At 44.7% G+C, this 12,701-nt stretch overlaps 1 protein-coding gene across 11 annotated transcripts in view; it reads left to right on the top strand.

Annotated features, from left to right (window-relative positions):
* Positions 1-12,701, top strand: part of BRPF3 (bromodomain and PHD finger containing 3) — a 72,979-nt gene that overhangs the window by 12,325 nt on the left and 47,953 nt on the right. For all 11 annotated transcript variants that reach the window (XR_010601002.1, XR_010601003.1, XR_010601001.1 and 8 more), the window contains exons 3-6: positions 2,536-2,692; positions 4,329-4,460; positions 11,106-11,234; positions 11,617-11,929. Coding sequence is in view for 7 of the 11 variants with exons in the window: in XM_065595041.1 (XP_065451113.1) it covers positions 2,536-2,692; positions 4,329-4,460; positions 11,106-11,234; positions 11,617-11,929 (731 nt within the window). In the remaining 4 variants the exon portion in view is untranslated. The remainder of the gene's footprint in view (positions 1-2,535; positions 2,693-4,328; positions 4,461-11,105; positions 11,235-11,616; positions 11,930-12,701) is intronic.

Genomic DNA, 12,701 nt, shown 5'->3' with positions numbered 1-12,701 from the left:
GGGTCTTTCCCTCCCAGTTTTGCACCCTGACCACTGGGCTATTGGCTATTCTAGGGTGGGTCTCTCTCAAGCTCTCCTGTTAATATTCATTGGGCCAGAGTGAAAAAGTGACTTGATAGCTACATGGTTAGGACTCCCTCCTGGTGGCGGGGAGGGGATACCTGAATTTCAGTCCCTTTGAATTGAATATTTAATTATTTGTACAAAGTAGAACAGTTTCAACGGGAGAGACTGAGAGAGACTTACCCTCAAATGCCCCAGAGTCCAGTGATGAGGGCCCTCACCTGAGAGGGGGGACATCCAGGTTCCAGTCCCTGCGCCACATCAGGCAGAGGAGGGATTTGAACCAGGATTATCCTGGGTGAGTGCCGTAACCACTGGGTTATAGGTATAAGAGGAAGCGGCATCTCCACCTTGGGCCTTGTGAAAGCCAGTGGTGCCTTAGTCAGGAATCTAGTGCAAAACACTGAAATGGTGTGTTTCGGCAATCTCAACACCAAACATTTTGACATTTCCAAATTATTTTTCCTGACCAAAATAGTTTGCTAAAACCGACACAAATTCATGAAGTATTTTGATCAACCTGAATCTGTGTTTATTTGCGAGAAAAAGTTTAGTTTGAAAAATGTCACCCAGCTCTAATTATACCAAATTATAGCACACAAAAGTGTTCACGTAAACCATGTTGGGCTGTGACCAGGCTTTAAAATAGTTTCAGACTTGGTTGCAAGCCATTGGGTGAACAGGACCTCAATGGAAAGTAGCTTCCTATTGATCTAAAGCCACTGTATTTTGACTCCTCACTTCATGGCTCCTAAGCATCCTGCTTAATGAGCCGATTGCATCATTGTCATAGCAGCTGTGAATTTGGCCTAGTGTATTTCGGCCAGGACACCGTCACGGAGCAGGGATGGTAGGGATAAGGAGGTCCTGCTTCCGTTGTACAAGGCGCTGGTGAGACCTCATTTGGAGTACTGTGTGCAGTTCTGGTCTCCCATGTTTAAAAAAGATGAACTCAAACTGGAACGGGTGCAGAGAAGGGCCACTAGGATGATCAGAGGAATGGAAAACCTGTCGTACGAAAGGAGACTAGAGGAGCTTGGGTTGTTTAGTCTGACAAAGCGAAGGCTGAGAGGGGATATGATTGCTATCTTTAAATATATTAGAGGGATTAATACAAGGGAGGGAGAAGAATTATTCCAGCTTAGTACTAACGTGGATACGAGAACGAATGGATATAAACTGGCCGGGGGGAAGTTCAGACTTGAAATTAGACGAAGGTTTCTGACCATCAGAGGGGTGAAATATTGGAACGGCCTACCGAGGGAAACGGTGGGGGCGAGGGACCTGTCTGGTTTTAAGATTAAGTTAGATAAGTTTATGGAGGGAATGGTTTAATGGTAAAACATAGTAGTCAAGGAAAGCCAAGCAATGGTAGGTAAATAGTATAATGGCTAACAGGGGTCAGGCTGGAGACTCTTGCCTATATGCTCGGGGTCTTACTGATCGCCATATTTGGGGTCGGGAAGGAATTTTCCTCCAGGGCAGATTGGCTGAGCCTCTGGAGGTTTTTCGCCTTCCTCCGCAGCATGGGGCAGGGATCTCTAGCAGGAGGGTCTCTGCCAATTGAAGTCACTAAAAACAGGATTGGGGACTTCAACAGCAGAGTCCAGGGAAGGGGTAGGGACGGTTTTATGGCCTGCAGCATGCAGGGGGTCAGACCAGATGATCATAATGGTCCCTTCTGACCTTAAAGTCTATGAGTCTATGGTGCTCTATTTTCTTTTAGCATCTTGGAAAGTGCAGCCAGATGCCCCATATATTTTAATAGATGTTCTGTTGGAAACGGCTCAGATACCATGTATTGTTTATTATTTGTATTATCATAGCACCTCGGAGTCCTAGTCATGGGCCAGGACCCCAATGTGCTGGGTGCTGCACAAACACAGAAATGGTTTAATAATTATTACATGGTTAAGAATATTGTCCTGGGACTCCATTTGAGTTTGTTCCCTAGTGTGCCTCGCTTAATATGCATCCGAAGAAGTGGGCTGTAGTCCACGAAAGCTTATGCTCTAATAAATTTGTTAGTCTCTAGGGTGCCACAAGTACTCCTGTTCTTCTTTTTGCGGATACAGACTAACACGGCTGCTACTCTGAAACTCGCTTAATAATGTGAAACTTAAATGACTCTAGTAAAGTTAACTGCTCCCTTGGAGCTGAATTGGTGATTGGATACTTCTCACCCTGCTATGACTATTGTTTGGTAAGAGCCTCCAGGGGAGCTGCTGTTAAAATAACAATACATTCCTGAAGGCAGAGATGGCTATCTTCACAGCTGAAAGACCCTAGATTGGCACAGACTGGTGTGGATTAGGTGTATGGTTCTTACGCATATTGACACAACATTGCAAAATTGTGCTCCACTGTTACTGCAGCAGGAGATCTTAACATGTGCCATCATGATCCATAGAAGTTGATGATTGCTTTGATGTGCGGGGTAGTCTGCTTGCTGATCTGGTTTGTTTCCTATAGGTTGAATAAAATTTGCAGTGGACTCTCTCTCCAGAGGAAGAACCAGTTTATGCAGCGGCTACACAACTACTGGCTGCTGAAGCGCCAGGCGAGGAACGGTGTCCCTCTGATCCGGCGCCTCCACTCTCACTTGCAGTCCCAAAGAAACGCAGAGCAGGTACCACCCCTCATTCCAGTACCACATGCTGTAGCAGCTGGGCAGAGAAGAGGAATGTGGGTGAGGAAATAAGTTTGGGGTAAACTGGAAAGGGGAGCAGGGTGGAGAAACTGGAAACATGTAATTCAACTTTGAGCACTGGCAGAGGTGCAGTCAGGTGATGAGTTCTGGGTATTGAATTGGGGATTTGGGATGGGTATGAGCGGTAGAACTAGAGAAACACCCTGTTCTTTAAGGTAATTACAATGGAGAAGGAGTGCTCTTTCTTAATCTATGCTGCCTTCTGTTGGTACACTCAAGGAGTCAGGCCAGGTCAGTACTTGAATGGGAGATCCATTGTGCTGCAACAAATGGTGCTGGTGATTCAGTGGGTGGCACTCTTCCTCGTGAGTCAGAATGGAATCAGTGCCCTGGGATTGTGCTAGTGTGTGATGTGCTGCTGGTGGGACCATCTTTCAGATGAATCATAAAACCAAGCACTATTAAAGATCCCATTCACAAGACAAGAGGTGTTAGCTCCAGAATCCTGGCCGAATCCCAATTTGGGTAATTCCTCCTGCGGCTTCAATTTCAAATCCTCCAATGCACATTTATGACCCTATTTAAATAATAATCAGATATAGCCTTTTTCGCTTCCTCTTCTGAACTGACGTGCAGTGTTAAACAGTGGCTGCGTTCCAGACCAGTGGTAGCTGATGAGGTAGTGAAGTCAAGTGATTCCTGTATGCTGTAAAACTTCTTTGTGGAGCATTGTGTATATTGTGCACATATATTTTTACCATATTTAGTGGAAATCACAGATTTGATTTGTGTGGTGACTTCTGACTGACTAATGCAAAATTTAATTTGAGTGCAAAATTTCCTTAATATGTTGATTTAGCAGTTTTCAGTAAGTAGTCATTGTAAATTAATGCTTCTGGGTGAAAGACACTATACAAATGTAAATCATCAGTACTTCCTTTGTGTTTGTCTTTTATTGGTTGTCTCAGGTGAGCATTTATACATCAGTATGTTCTTGTCATTAATTGAAAAGCAAAGAAAAGGACCTTAAGAGAGGAAGGCTGGCTGTGTAGTTGAGGAACGGGGTTGGAACTTGGGAGATCTGAGTTCAGCTCCCAGTTCTGACTCTTCCTGTGTGACTTTGGGCAACTTGTTTATTCTCTCTGTGCCTCAGTTCCCCATCTGTAAGAAAGGAGATAATACTTCCTTTCTCCCATACATACAGACTAAACCCTGTCTGTCGAGGTTGTAAACTCTTTGGGGTAAAGACCATTCCTACTATGTACAGCACCTAACACAATGGGTCACCAAGCTCAGTGGTAGTGTAAATAATAATGACTTTTATATAAAAGGAGTGAGAGTGCGAGTGAACATGGACTAGATCTTATTTCTGGAATGTGGTTATAACCTGGTTTAGACCTGTCCACACAGACAAGACCAAATGCCTGTTTTACCATGATCAGGTTGCTATTTAAGTATAGTGCTTAAACCCAGTCGATTTTGTAGTGTGGATGGGGTCTAGTAGAAATGGAAGTAGACCGGAGGAAGAGTATGGGAGCGGAGACACTTGGAAAAAGTAGACAACATAAGAAGTCTGTATGTGCATTTCATCTCATCCCACTGTTACCCCTGACAGAAGGAGCAGGATGAGAAGACCAGTGCAGTGAAGGAGGAACTGAAGTACTGGCAGAAACTGCGGCATGATTTGGAGAGAGCACGGTTGCTCATTGAGCTGATCCGTAAGAGGGAGAAACTCAAACGGGAACAGGTAGGTAGATCCTGGGCCTTTCCTGCAGCCTCATGCACCTCTCCACTTGCAGCTGGAAGAGGAAATGAAACACAGCAGCTTTTCTTAAATCTTTTTCTCTTTGCACAGGTTCTGATCTGCAGAAGTGCTGAGCACCTACAACTCCCATTGAGGTCTGAGGGAGAGACAGGTGCTCAGTACCTCTGCAGATCAGACCCTTGCTGACTTGCAGTGCTCGGGAGAGGCTGACTGATGGCACTGTGCTGTGCAAGCTTCTTTATATACCTGTGCATTTCATAGATTCATAGATTCATAGATTCTAGGACTGGAAGGGACCTCGAGAGGTCATCGAGTCCAGTCCCCTGCCCGCATGGCAGGACCAAATACCATCTAGACCATCCCTGATAGACATTTATCTAACCTACTCTTAAATATCTCAAGAGATGGAGATTCCACAAACTCCCTAGGCAATTTATTCCAGTGTTTAACCACCCTGACAGTTAGGAACTTTTTCCTAATGTCCAACCTAGACCTCCCTTGCTGCAGTTTAAACCCATTGCTTCTGGTTCTATCCTTAGAGGCTAAGGTGAACAAGTTTTCTCCCTCCTCCTTATGACACCCTTTTAAATACCTGAAAACTGCTATCATGTCCCCTCTCAGTCTTCTTTTTTCCAAACTAAACAAACCCAATTCTTTCAGCCTTCCTTCATAGGTCATGTTCTCAAGACCTTTAATCATTCTTGTTGCTCTTCTCTGGACCCTTTCCAATTTCTCCACATCTTTTTTAAAATGCGGTGCCCAGAACTGGACACAATACTCCAGCTGAGGCCTAACCAGAGCAGAGTAGAGCGGAAGAATGACTTCTCTTGTCTTGCTCACAACACACCTGTTAATACATCCCAGAATCATGTTTGCTTTTTTTGCAACAGCATCACACTGTTGACTCATATTTAGCTTGTGGTCCACTATAACCCCTAGATCCCTTTCTGCCGTACTCCTTCCTAGACAGTCTCTTCCCATTCTGTATGTGTGAAACTGATTTTTCCTTCCTAAGTGGAGCACTTTGCATTTGTCTTTGTTAAACTTCATCCTATTTACCTCAGCCCATTTCTCCAATTTGTCCAGATCATTTTGAATTATGACCCTGTCCTCCAAAGCAGTTGCAATCCCTCCCAGTTTGGTATCATCCGCAAACTTAATAAGCGTACTTTCTATGCCAATATCTAAGTCGTTGATGAAGATTTTGAACAGCGCCGGTCCCAAAACAGACCCCTGCGGTACCCCACTCGTTATGCCTTTCCAGCAGGATTGGGAACCATTAATAACAACTCTCTGAGTACGGTTATCCAGCCAGTTATGCACCCACCTTATAGTAGCCCCATCTAAATTGTATTTGCCTAGTTTATCGATTAGAATATCATGCGAGACTGTATCAAATGCCTTACTAAAGTCTAGGTATACCACATCCACAGCTTCACCCTTATCCACAAGGCTCGTTATCCTATCAAAGAAAGCTATCAGATTGGTTTGACATGATTTGTTCTTCACAAATCCATGCTGGCTGTTCCCTATCACCTTACCACCTTCCAAGTGTTTGCAGATGATTTCCTTAATTACTTGCTCCATTATCTTCCCTGGCACAGAAGTTAAACTAACTGGTCTGTAGTTTCCTGGGTTGTTTTTATTTCCCTTTTTATAGATGGGCACTATATTTGCCCTTTTCCAGTCTTCTGGAATCTCTCCTGTCTCCCATGATTTTCCAAAGATAATAGCTAGAGGCTCAGATACCTCCTCTATTAGCTCCTTGAGTATTCTAGGATGCATTTCATCAGGCCCTGGTGACTTGCAGGCATCTAACTTTTCTAAGTGATTTTTAACTTGTTCTTTTTTTATTTTATCTGCTAAACCTACCCCCTTCCCATTAGCATTCACTATGTTAGGCATTCCTTCAGACTTCTCGGTGAAGACCGAAACAAAGAAGTCATTAAGCATCTCCGCCATTTCCAAGTTTCCTGTTACTGTTTCTCCCTCTTCACTAAGCAGTGGGCCTACCCTGTCTTTGGTCTTCCTCTTGCTTCTAATGTATTGATAAAAAGTCTTCTTGTTTCCCTTTATTCCCGTAGCTAGTTTGAGCTCATTTTGTGCCTTTGCCTTTCTAATCTTGCCCCTGCATTCCTGTGTTGTTTGCCTATATTCATCCTTTGTAATCTGTCCCAGTTTCCAGTTTTTATATGACTCCTTTTTATTTTTTAGATCATGCAAGATCTCATGGTTAAGCCAAGGTGGTCTTTTGCCACATTTTCTATCTTTCCTAACCAGCGGAATAGCTTGCTTTTGGGCTCTTAATAGTGTCCCTTTGAAAAACTGCCAACTCTCCTCAGTTGTTTTTCCCCTCAGTCTTGATTCCCATGGGACCTTACCAAAATCTCTCTGAGTTTACCAAAATCTGCCTTCCTGAAATCCATTGTCTCTATTTTGCTGTTCTCCCTTCTACCCTTCCTTAGAATTGCAAACTCTATGATTTCATGATCACTTTCACCCAGGCTGCCTTCTACTTTCAAATTCTCAACGAGTTCCTCCCTATTTGTTAAAATCAAGTCTAGAACAGCTTCCCCCCTAGTAGCTTTTTCAACCTTCTGAAATAAAAAGTTGTCTCCAATGCAGTCCAAGAATTTGTTGGATAGTCTGTGCCCCGCTGTGTTATTTTCCCAACATATATCCGGATAGTTGAAGTCCCCCATCACCACCAAATCTTGGGCTTTGGATGATTTTGTTAGTTGCTGAACAAAAGCCTCATCCACCTGTTCCACCTGGTTAGGTGGCCTGTAGTAGACTCCTAGCATGACATCTCCCTTGTTTTTTACCCCTTTAGCCTAACCCAGAGACTCTCAACACTTCTGTCTCCTATGTCCATCTCTACCTCAGTCCAAGTGTGTACATTTTTAATATATAAGGCAACACCTCCTCCCTTTTTCCCCTGTCTATCCTTCCTGAGCAAGCTGTACCCATCCACACCAACATTCCAATCGTGTATTATCCCACCAAGTTTCAGTGATGCCAACAATGTCATAGTTATATTTATTTATTAGCACTTCCAGTTCTTCCTGCTTATTGCCCATACTTCTCGCATTTGTATATAGGCATCTAAGATACTGGTTTGATCTTTCCTCCCAGTTTTGTCCTGACCCTCCTTTCTCTCTGACAATATAGCCCACACTCCCTCTCGTTTCCGACTCATCTCCCCGGTCTCCATGTTCCCCACTTACCTGTGGGCTTTGCTCACCTGTCCCCGTCAAACCTAGTTTAAAGCCCTCCTCACTAGGTTAGCCAGTCTGTGTCCAAATAGGGTCTTTCCTCTCCTCGAAAGGTGAACGCCATCTCTGCCTAGCAGTCCTTCCTCGAATAGCATCCCGTGGTCTAGGAAGCCAAAGCCCTCCTGGCGACATCATCTTCGCAGCCAGGCATTCACCTCCATGATGCATCTGTCTCTGCCCGGGCCCCTACCTTTGACAGGAAGAATTGAAGAGAATACCACCTGCGCTCCAAACTCCTTCATCCGTACTCCCAGAGCCCTGTAGTCACTCTTGATCCACTCAGTGTCACACCGCCCAGTATCATTTGTGCCCACATGGATGAGTAGCATGGGGTAGTAGTCAGAGGGCTGGATAATCCTCGACAATGCCTCCGTAACGTCTCGGATACGGGCTCCCGGCAGGCAGCATACCTCCCGAGATGAAATGTCAGGGCGACAGATGGGCGCCTCCGTCCCCCTCAGCAGAGAGTCTCCGACCACCACTACCCTACGTTTCCTATTCGCAGTGGTGGCAGCAGACCTCCCAGCCTTAGGGGTACGAGGCTTCTCCTCCTTTACTGTAGGGAGTGATTCCTTCTTTCCTGTATCAAGAAGAGCATAACGATTACCTATTACCACGGCAGGAGGGTTCGGAGCAGGGGTGGAGCACTGCCTGCTGCCAGAAGTAACCAGCTGCCAGTGTCCACCCTGAGCCATCTCCTCCTCCACCAGTGGTGTATCAGCAGTCCTGTGTACTGGGACAGCTACCTCAGCTGTCTCCACGTGGACACTGTCGAGGAATTGCTCGTGGATTCGGATGCTCCTCAACCTAGCCACCTCCTCCGGTAGCTCTCCCACCTGCTGCCTGAGAGATTCCACCAGCAGGCACCTCTCACATTGGATGGTCCCCCCAGCCTGGATATCAGTAAGTGGAAATTGCAAGTTACAGTCTCTGCAAAACCACACCAGGATCTGGGTAGAAGCATCCATGCTCAGGTGCTCTGTCTGGCTACAGGCACAGGTGGAGGAGACAGAAGCAGTGCTGGCACAGGTGTTGCGGGTCTTCCTAACCATCGTAAGCCTCCCTCTGTCAAACTCCCGTCTGCAGCCCCCTGTCCGCTGAAAGGGTTGTTTAAGCAAGAAGTTTTGAATGTAGTTGGTTTATAGGTATTAAGGGGAATAAAGAGAAAACAGATAGAACCGGCAAGGGACCCTCGCCCCCTTCCTGCTCCCTTCCAAACTCCCTTGCGAAACTCCCTGTTAGCAGCCCCTGTTCGCAAAAGCTCCCTGGTCGCTTGAATCATGACCTGCAACACCCCTGCTATTTCTGTCCTGAGCATGCACCAGATGCTTGTGCAACAGAAACTAGATCTTCTTTAATGTTTATTCCAGTATTTTGGTAACCGTCACACCAAGAATGATCCTAAACCCTCCTCCTCTCCATTTGGTAAGGCAAAGATTCCCATGTCTTACCTTGAGGTGTTGTTGTTGTTTTTGTTTTTTTTTTTGAGAGAGAGGCAGTTTTAAACTTAGACCATTTACTAACCTGGAAAGTTTTCTCTTTTGTCCTTGCAGTTTTTCAAGCTTATACCAGCTTGTGTGGTCAGATTTCTTCCACACTCTCCATCCTGGTTTCAATATTATTTACTTTGCTTATGAGCTTGTCCAGTTGGAAATCCTTTCTAGTGACAGCTGACTGGACTCCATCCATTTTTTGACTGAGATCTTCTGATGGGGCCAGCACTGGTTCATCCTGTTTATGTTGTTCCTGACTTACAGGAGTGGGGTTATCCTGCTGTGAATGCTGACATCCTTTGGGTGGGAGGGTAAAAAATCATTCCTTTGTTTGTTTCCTTTTGCTTTTGATATCTTGATGTTTCTGTATCACAGGTAACTACATCCTAAACAGTTTAGTGAAATTCCAGTATAGTTTGGAAAGGAAAAGTTACCATGGAATCATAGAATCATAGAGTATCAGGGTTGGAAGGGACCTCAGGAGGTCATCTAGTCCAACCCCCTGCTCAAAGCAGGACCAATTCCCAAGTAAATCATCCCAGTCAGGGCTTTGTCAAGCCTGACCTTAAAAACCGCTAAGGAAGGAGATTCCACCACCTCCCTAAGTAACCCGTTCCAGTGCTCCACCACCCTCCTAGTGAAATAGTGTTTCCTAATATCCAACCTAGACCTCCCCCACTGCAACTTGAGACCATTGCTCCTTGTTCTGTCATCTGGTACCACTGAGAACAGTCTAGATCCATCCTCTTTGGAACCCCCTTTCAGGTAGCTGGAACTGCTTCTCAGCACAGCTTTTAGATGTGTATAATATACATTCTTGGCAGTCCTAGCTTTTGGTCTTCATACAGATTCATCTTTGATGTTGTGGGAAATACAGTATAATCATGCTGTCACTGTAAAGCTCTTTCTGTGTTGTCGTCCAGGCTCTTACTGTTGCTGTCTTGTCATTTAACACACAAAATAAAGTTTGCCTCACATAAGTAGAAGTCCTTTCCATAGACATTAGGTTGGTGATTTTAATGCCATACAGAAGGACTGTAGTATCAGGGACCTTAAGAAATTAAAGGAGGAATATATTTTTTCATTCAGTTCCATTGTCCTTGAAGTAGAAACACAGCCAGATCAGATCAGATCAGATCAATGGTCCATCTAGTCCATTATCCTGTCTCTGAAATCAACCAGTAGTAGATGCTTCAGAGGAAGGAGCAGGAAACCTTCTGATGGACAACTATAGACTAGCCTACCTCTAGAGTCTTTCTAGTTAGTGATTGGCTTACGCCCAGAAACATGAGTTTATATCCCTTATAATCTATTTTGTCTAATGTAACCCTGGATGTTGCTATTCATATAAAAATGCCTAAATCTTTTATCCTTTAAAAAAAAAACAATCCTGCTAATTGATCTTATATTTTGAGGCTGGGAATTCCATGGGTTACTTTGTGTGGTGTTAAAAGGTGTTCCCTGTTACCAGTTTTACATGTGTTGCCTTTTAATTTCATTGGGTTTCCCCTTGTTCTAGTGTTATGAGATAGACTAACTAGGAGCGCCCCAGTTTACAAGGTTTAGTTCCCCGATAGAGGATGTATCAGATATTAAACTTGGACTGTAATTATTTTTATTAAGACTGTAAGAAGGCAACTTCTTTAACTATATCACTCAGTATACTGCACAGTATTTTTGTTAATTTCTACATTACAAACAGAAGAAACAAGCACTTGATCAAACGTGCTTCAGAAACGAGTTTAAAAAGGTCTGAGGTTGCTGTCAGTGAATGGAATGGAATTTAACGGAAGTAAGGAAATGCCACTTGCATTTTCCATTTTTGATAACTGCATGTGATTCCTTTCCACCATTCCCAGGTCAAAGTTCAACAGGCTGCTATGGAGTTACAGCTGACTCCTTTCAATGTGCTGCTGCGCACAACTTTGGACCTGCTGCAGGAGAAGGATCCGGCTCAGATTTTTGCAGAGCCCGTTAACCTGAATGAGGCAAGTATCTTTCCTATAAGCTAAGGGCACTGCTTTGAAGATGGGAGGAAGCTCACATGGTGTCATAGTTGGCAGGGGCAGGGCATTGTTTTGAGAGAGCTCAGACCATCTTTGTCCTCAGTTAGCATGAGCTAAAGAATTTCTAAAGGAGGCTCACACGGGGTATCCTAGGCATTGTTTTCAGGAAGCTTACTACAGCATCTCAGTCAAGTAATTTCATTCTGCAGAGCCGGGGCACATCTGGCTCAATTAGGTGGAGTATATGTGCATTGGAGACACTACCCCTTCTGCAGGTGGAAAGGACATTAAGAGTGCTTATGATGGATGCGCTCTGGTTGGCTAGTAAATGGTTTTTGTAATTGTACAGGTTTTATATGTTTAGGTTCCAGATTACCTGGAATTCATTTCCAATCCAATGGATTTTTCCACCATGAGGCGGAAGCTGGAGTCCCACCTGTACCGAACCTTGGATGAGTTTGAGGAAGACTTTAACCTTATAGTTACCAACTGCATGAGGTATAATGCTAAAGACACGATTTTCCATCGAGCAGCTGTCCGGCTGAGAGACCTCGGAGGAGCGATATTACGCCATGCGCGACGGCAGGCTGAAAACATCGGCTTTGACACTGATGTGGGGATTCACCTGCCCGAGTCACCCAAAACGGAAGACTTTTATCGCTTTTCTTGGGAGGATGGTGAGTTCCCCTGGGCTGTTTATTTTTAGGATTGGCAAATAGTCCAGTAAAAGCCAGACTCCTAGACTCTGTGTGTAGGACCAGCCATCATTCTGACCATGTTACTTTGGCTGGGCTATAACTGTACCCACCATTTGAGGTGTAAGATTTGGGCACATCCATTTACCTATATAGGCACTTATATGGCTCCCATTATTGTAGCATCTAAGGGCCAGATTTCAGATGAGTTTAACACCCACTTCCAGGGACAGGTTTTCAAACAATCTTAGCTCCTCTTTAGGGACTTAAATAAGTGGGCAGCTTCTCAAAAGAGCCCCGTAGTGTGCTGAGCTCGTTTGAAAGTCTGCAGTGCTGCAATGGGAGCTGCTGGCTGTTGAGCACTTTGGAAAAGCTGGCCCTGATTGGGGATGCCAGGCACTTGGAAATGTGGCCTTGAGCTATTTTGAAAATCCGGCTGTATGCATCTAACAATCACAAATTTATCCTTACAACACTCCCTGTGAGTCAGGGAAACATTTTTAATCCCCATTTTACAGATGGGAAGCTGAGGCATGGAAAGATTAAGTGATTTGCCCAAGGTCACAGAGGAAGGTTGGACTAGATGACCTCCTGAGGTCCCTTCCAACCCTGATATTCTATGAAGTTTGTGGTAGAGCCGGGTATTGAAGCCAGCTCCCCTTAGTCCCAGACCACAAGACCACGGGCTCACTATTTGCTGTGGAATCCACGTGCCACGGCTATAGTGTAAATTGGGTATTTTTAAAGAGCCTTG

Source organism: Chrysemys picta, chromosome 4, assembly GCF_011386835.1.
Source record: "Chrysemys picta bellii isolate R12L10 chromosome 4, ASM1138683v2, whole genome shotgun sequence".
NCBI classification, from domain to species: Eukaryota; Metazoa; Chordata; order Testudines; family Emydidae; genus Chrysemys; species Chrysemys picta.
This window is presented reverse-complemented; position numbering and strand designations above follow the sequence as displayed.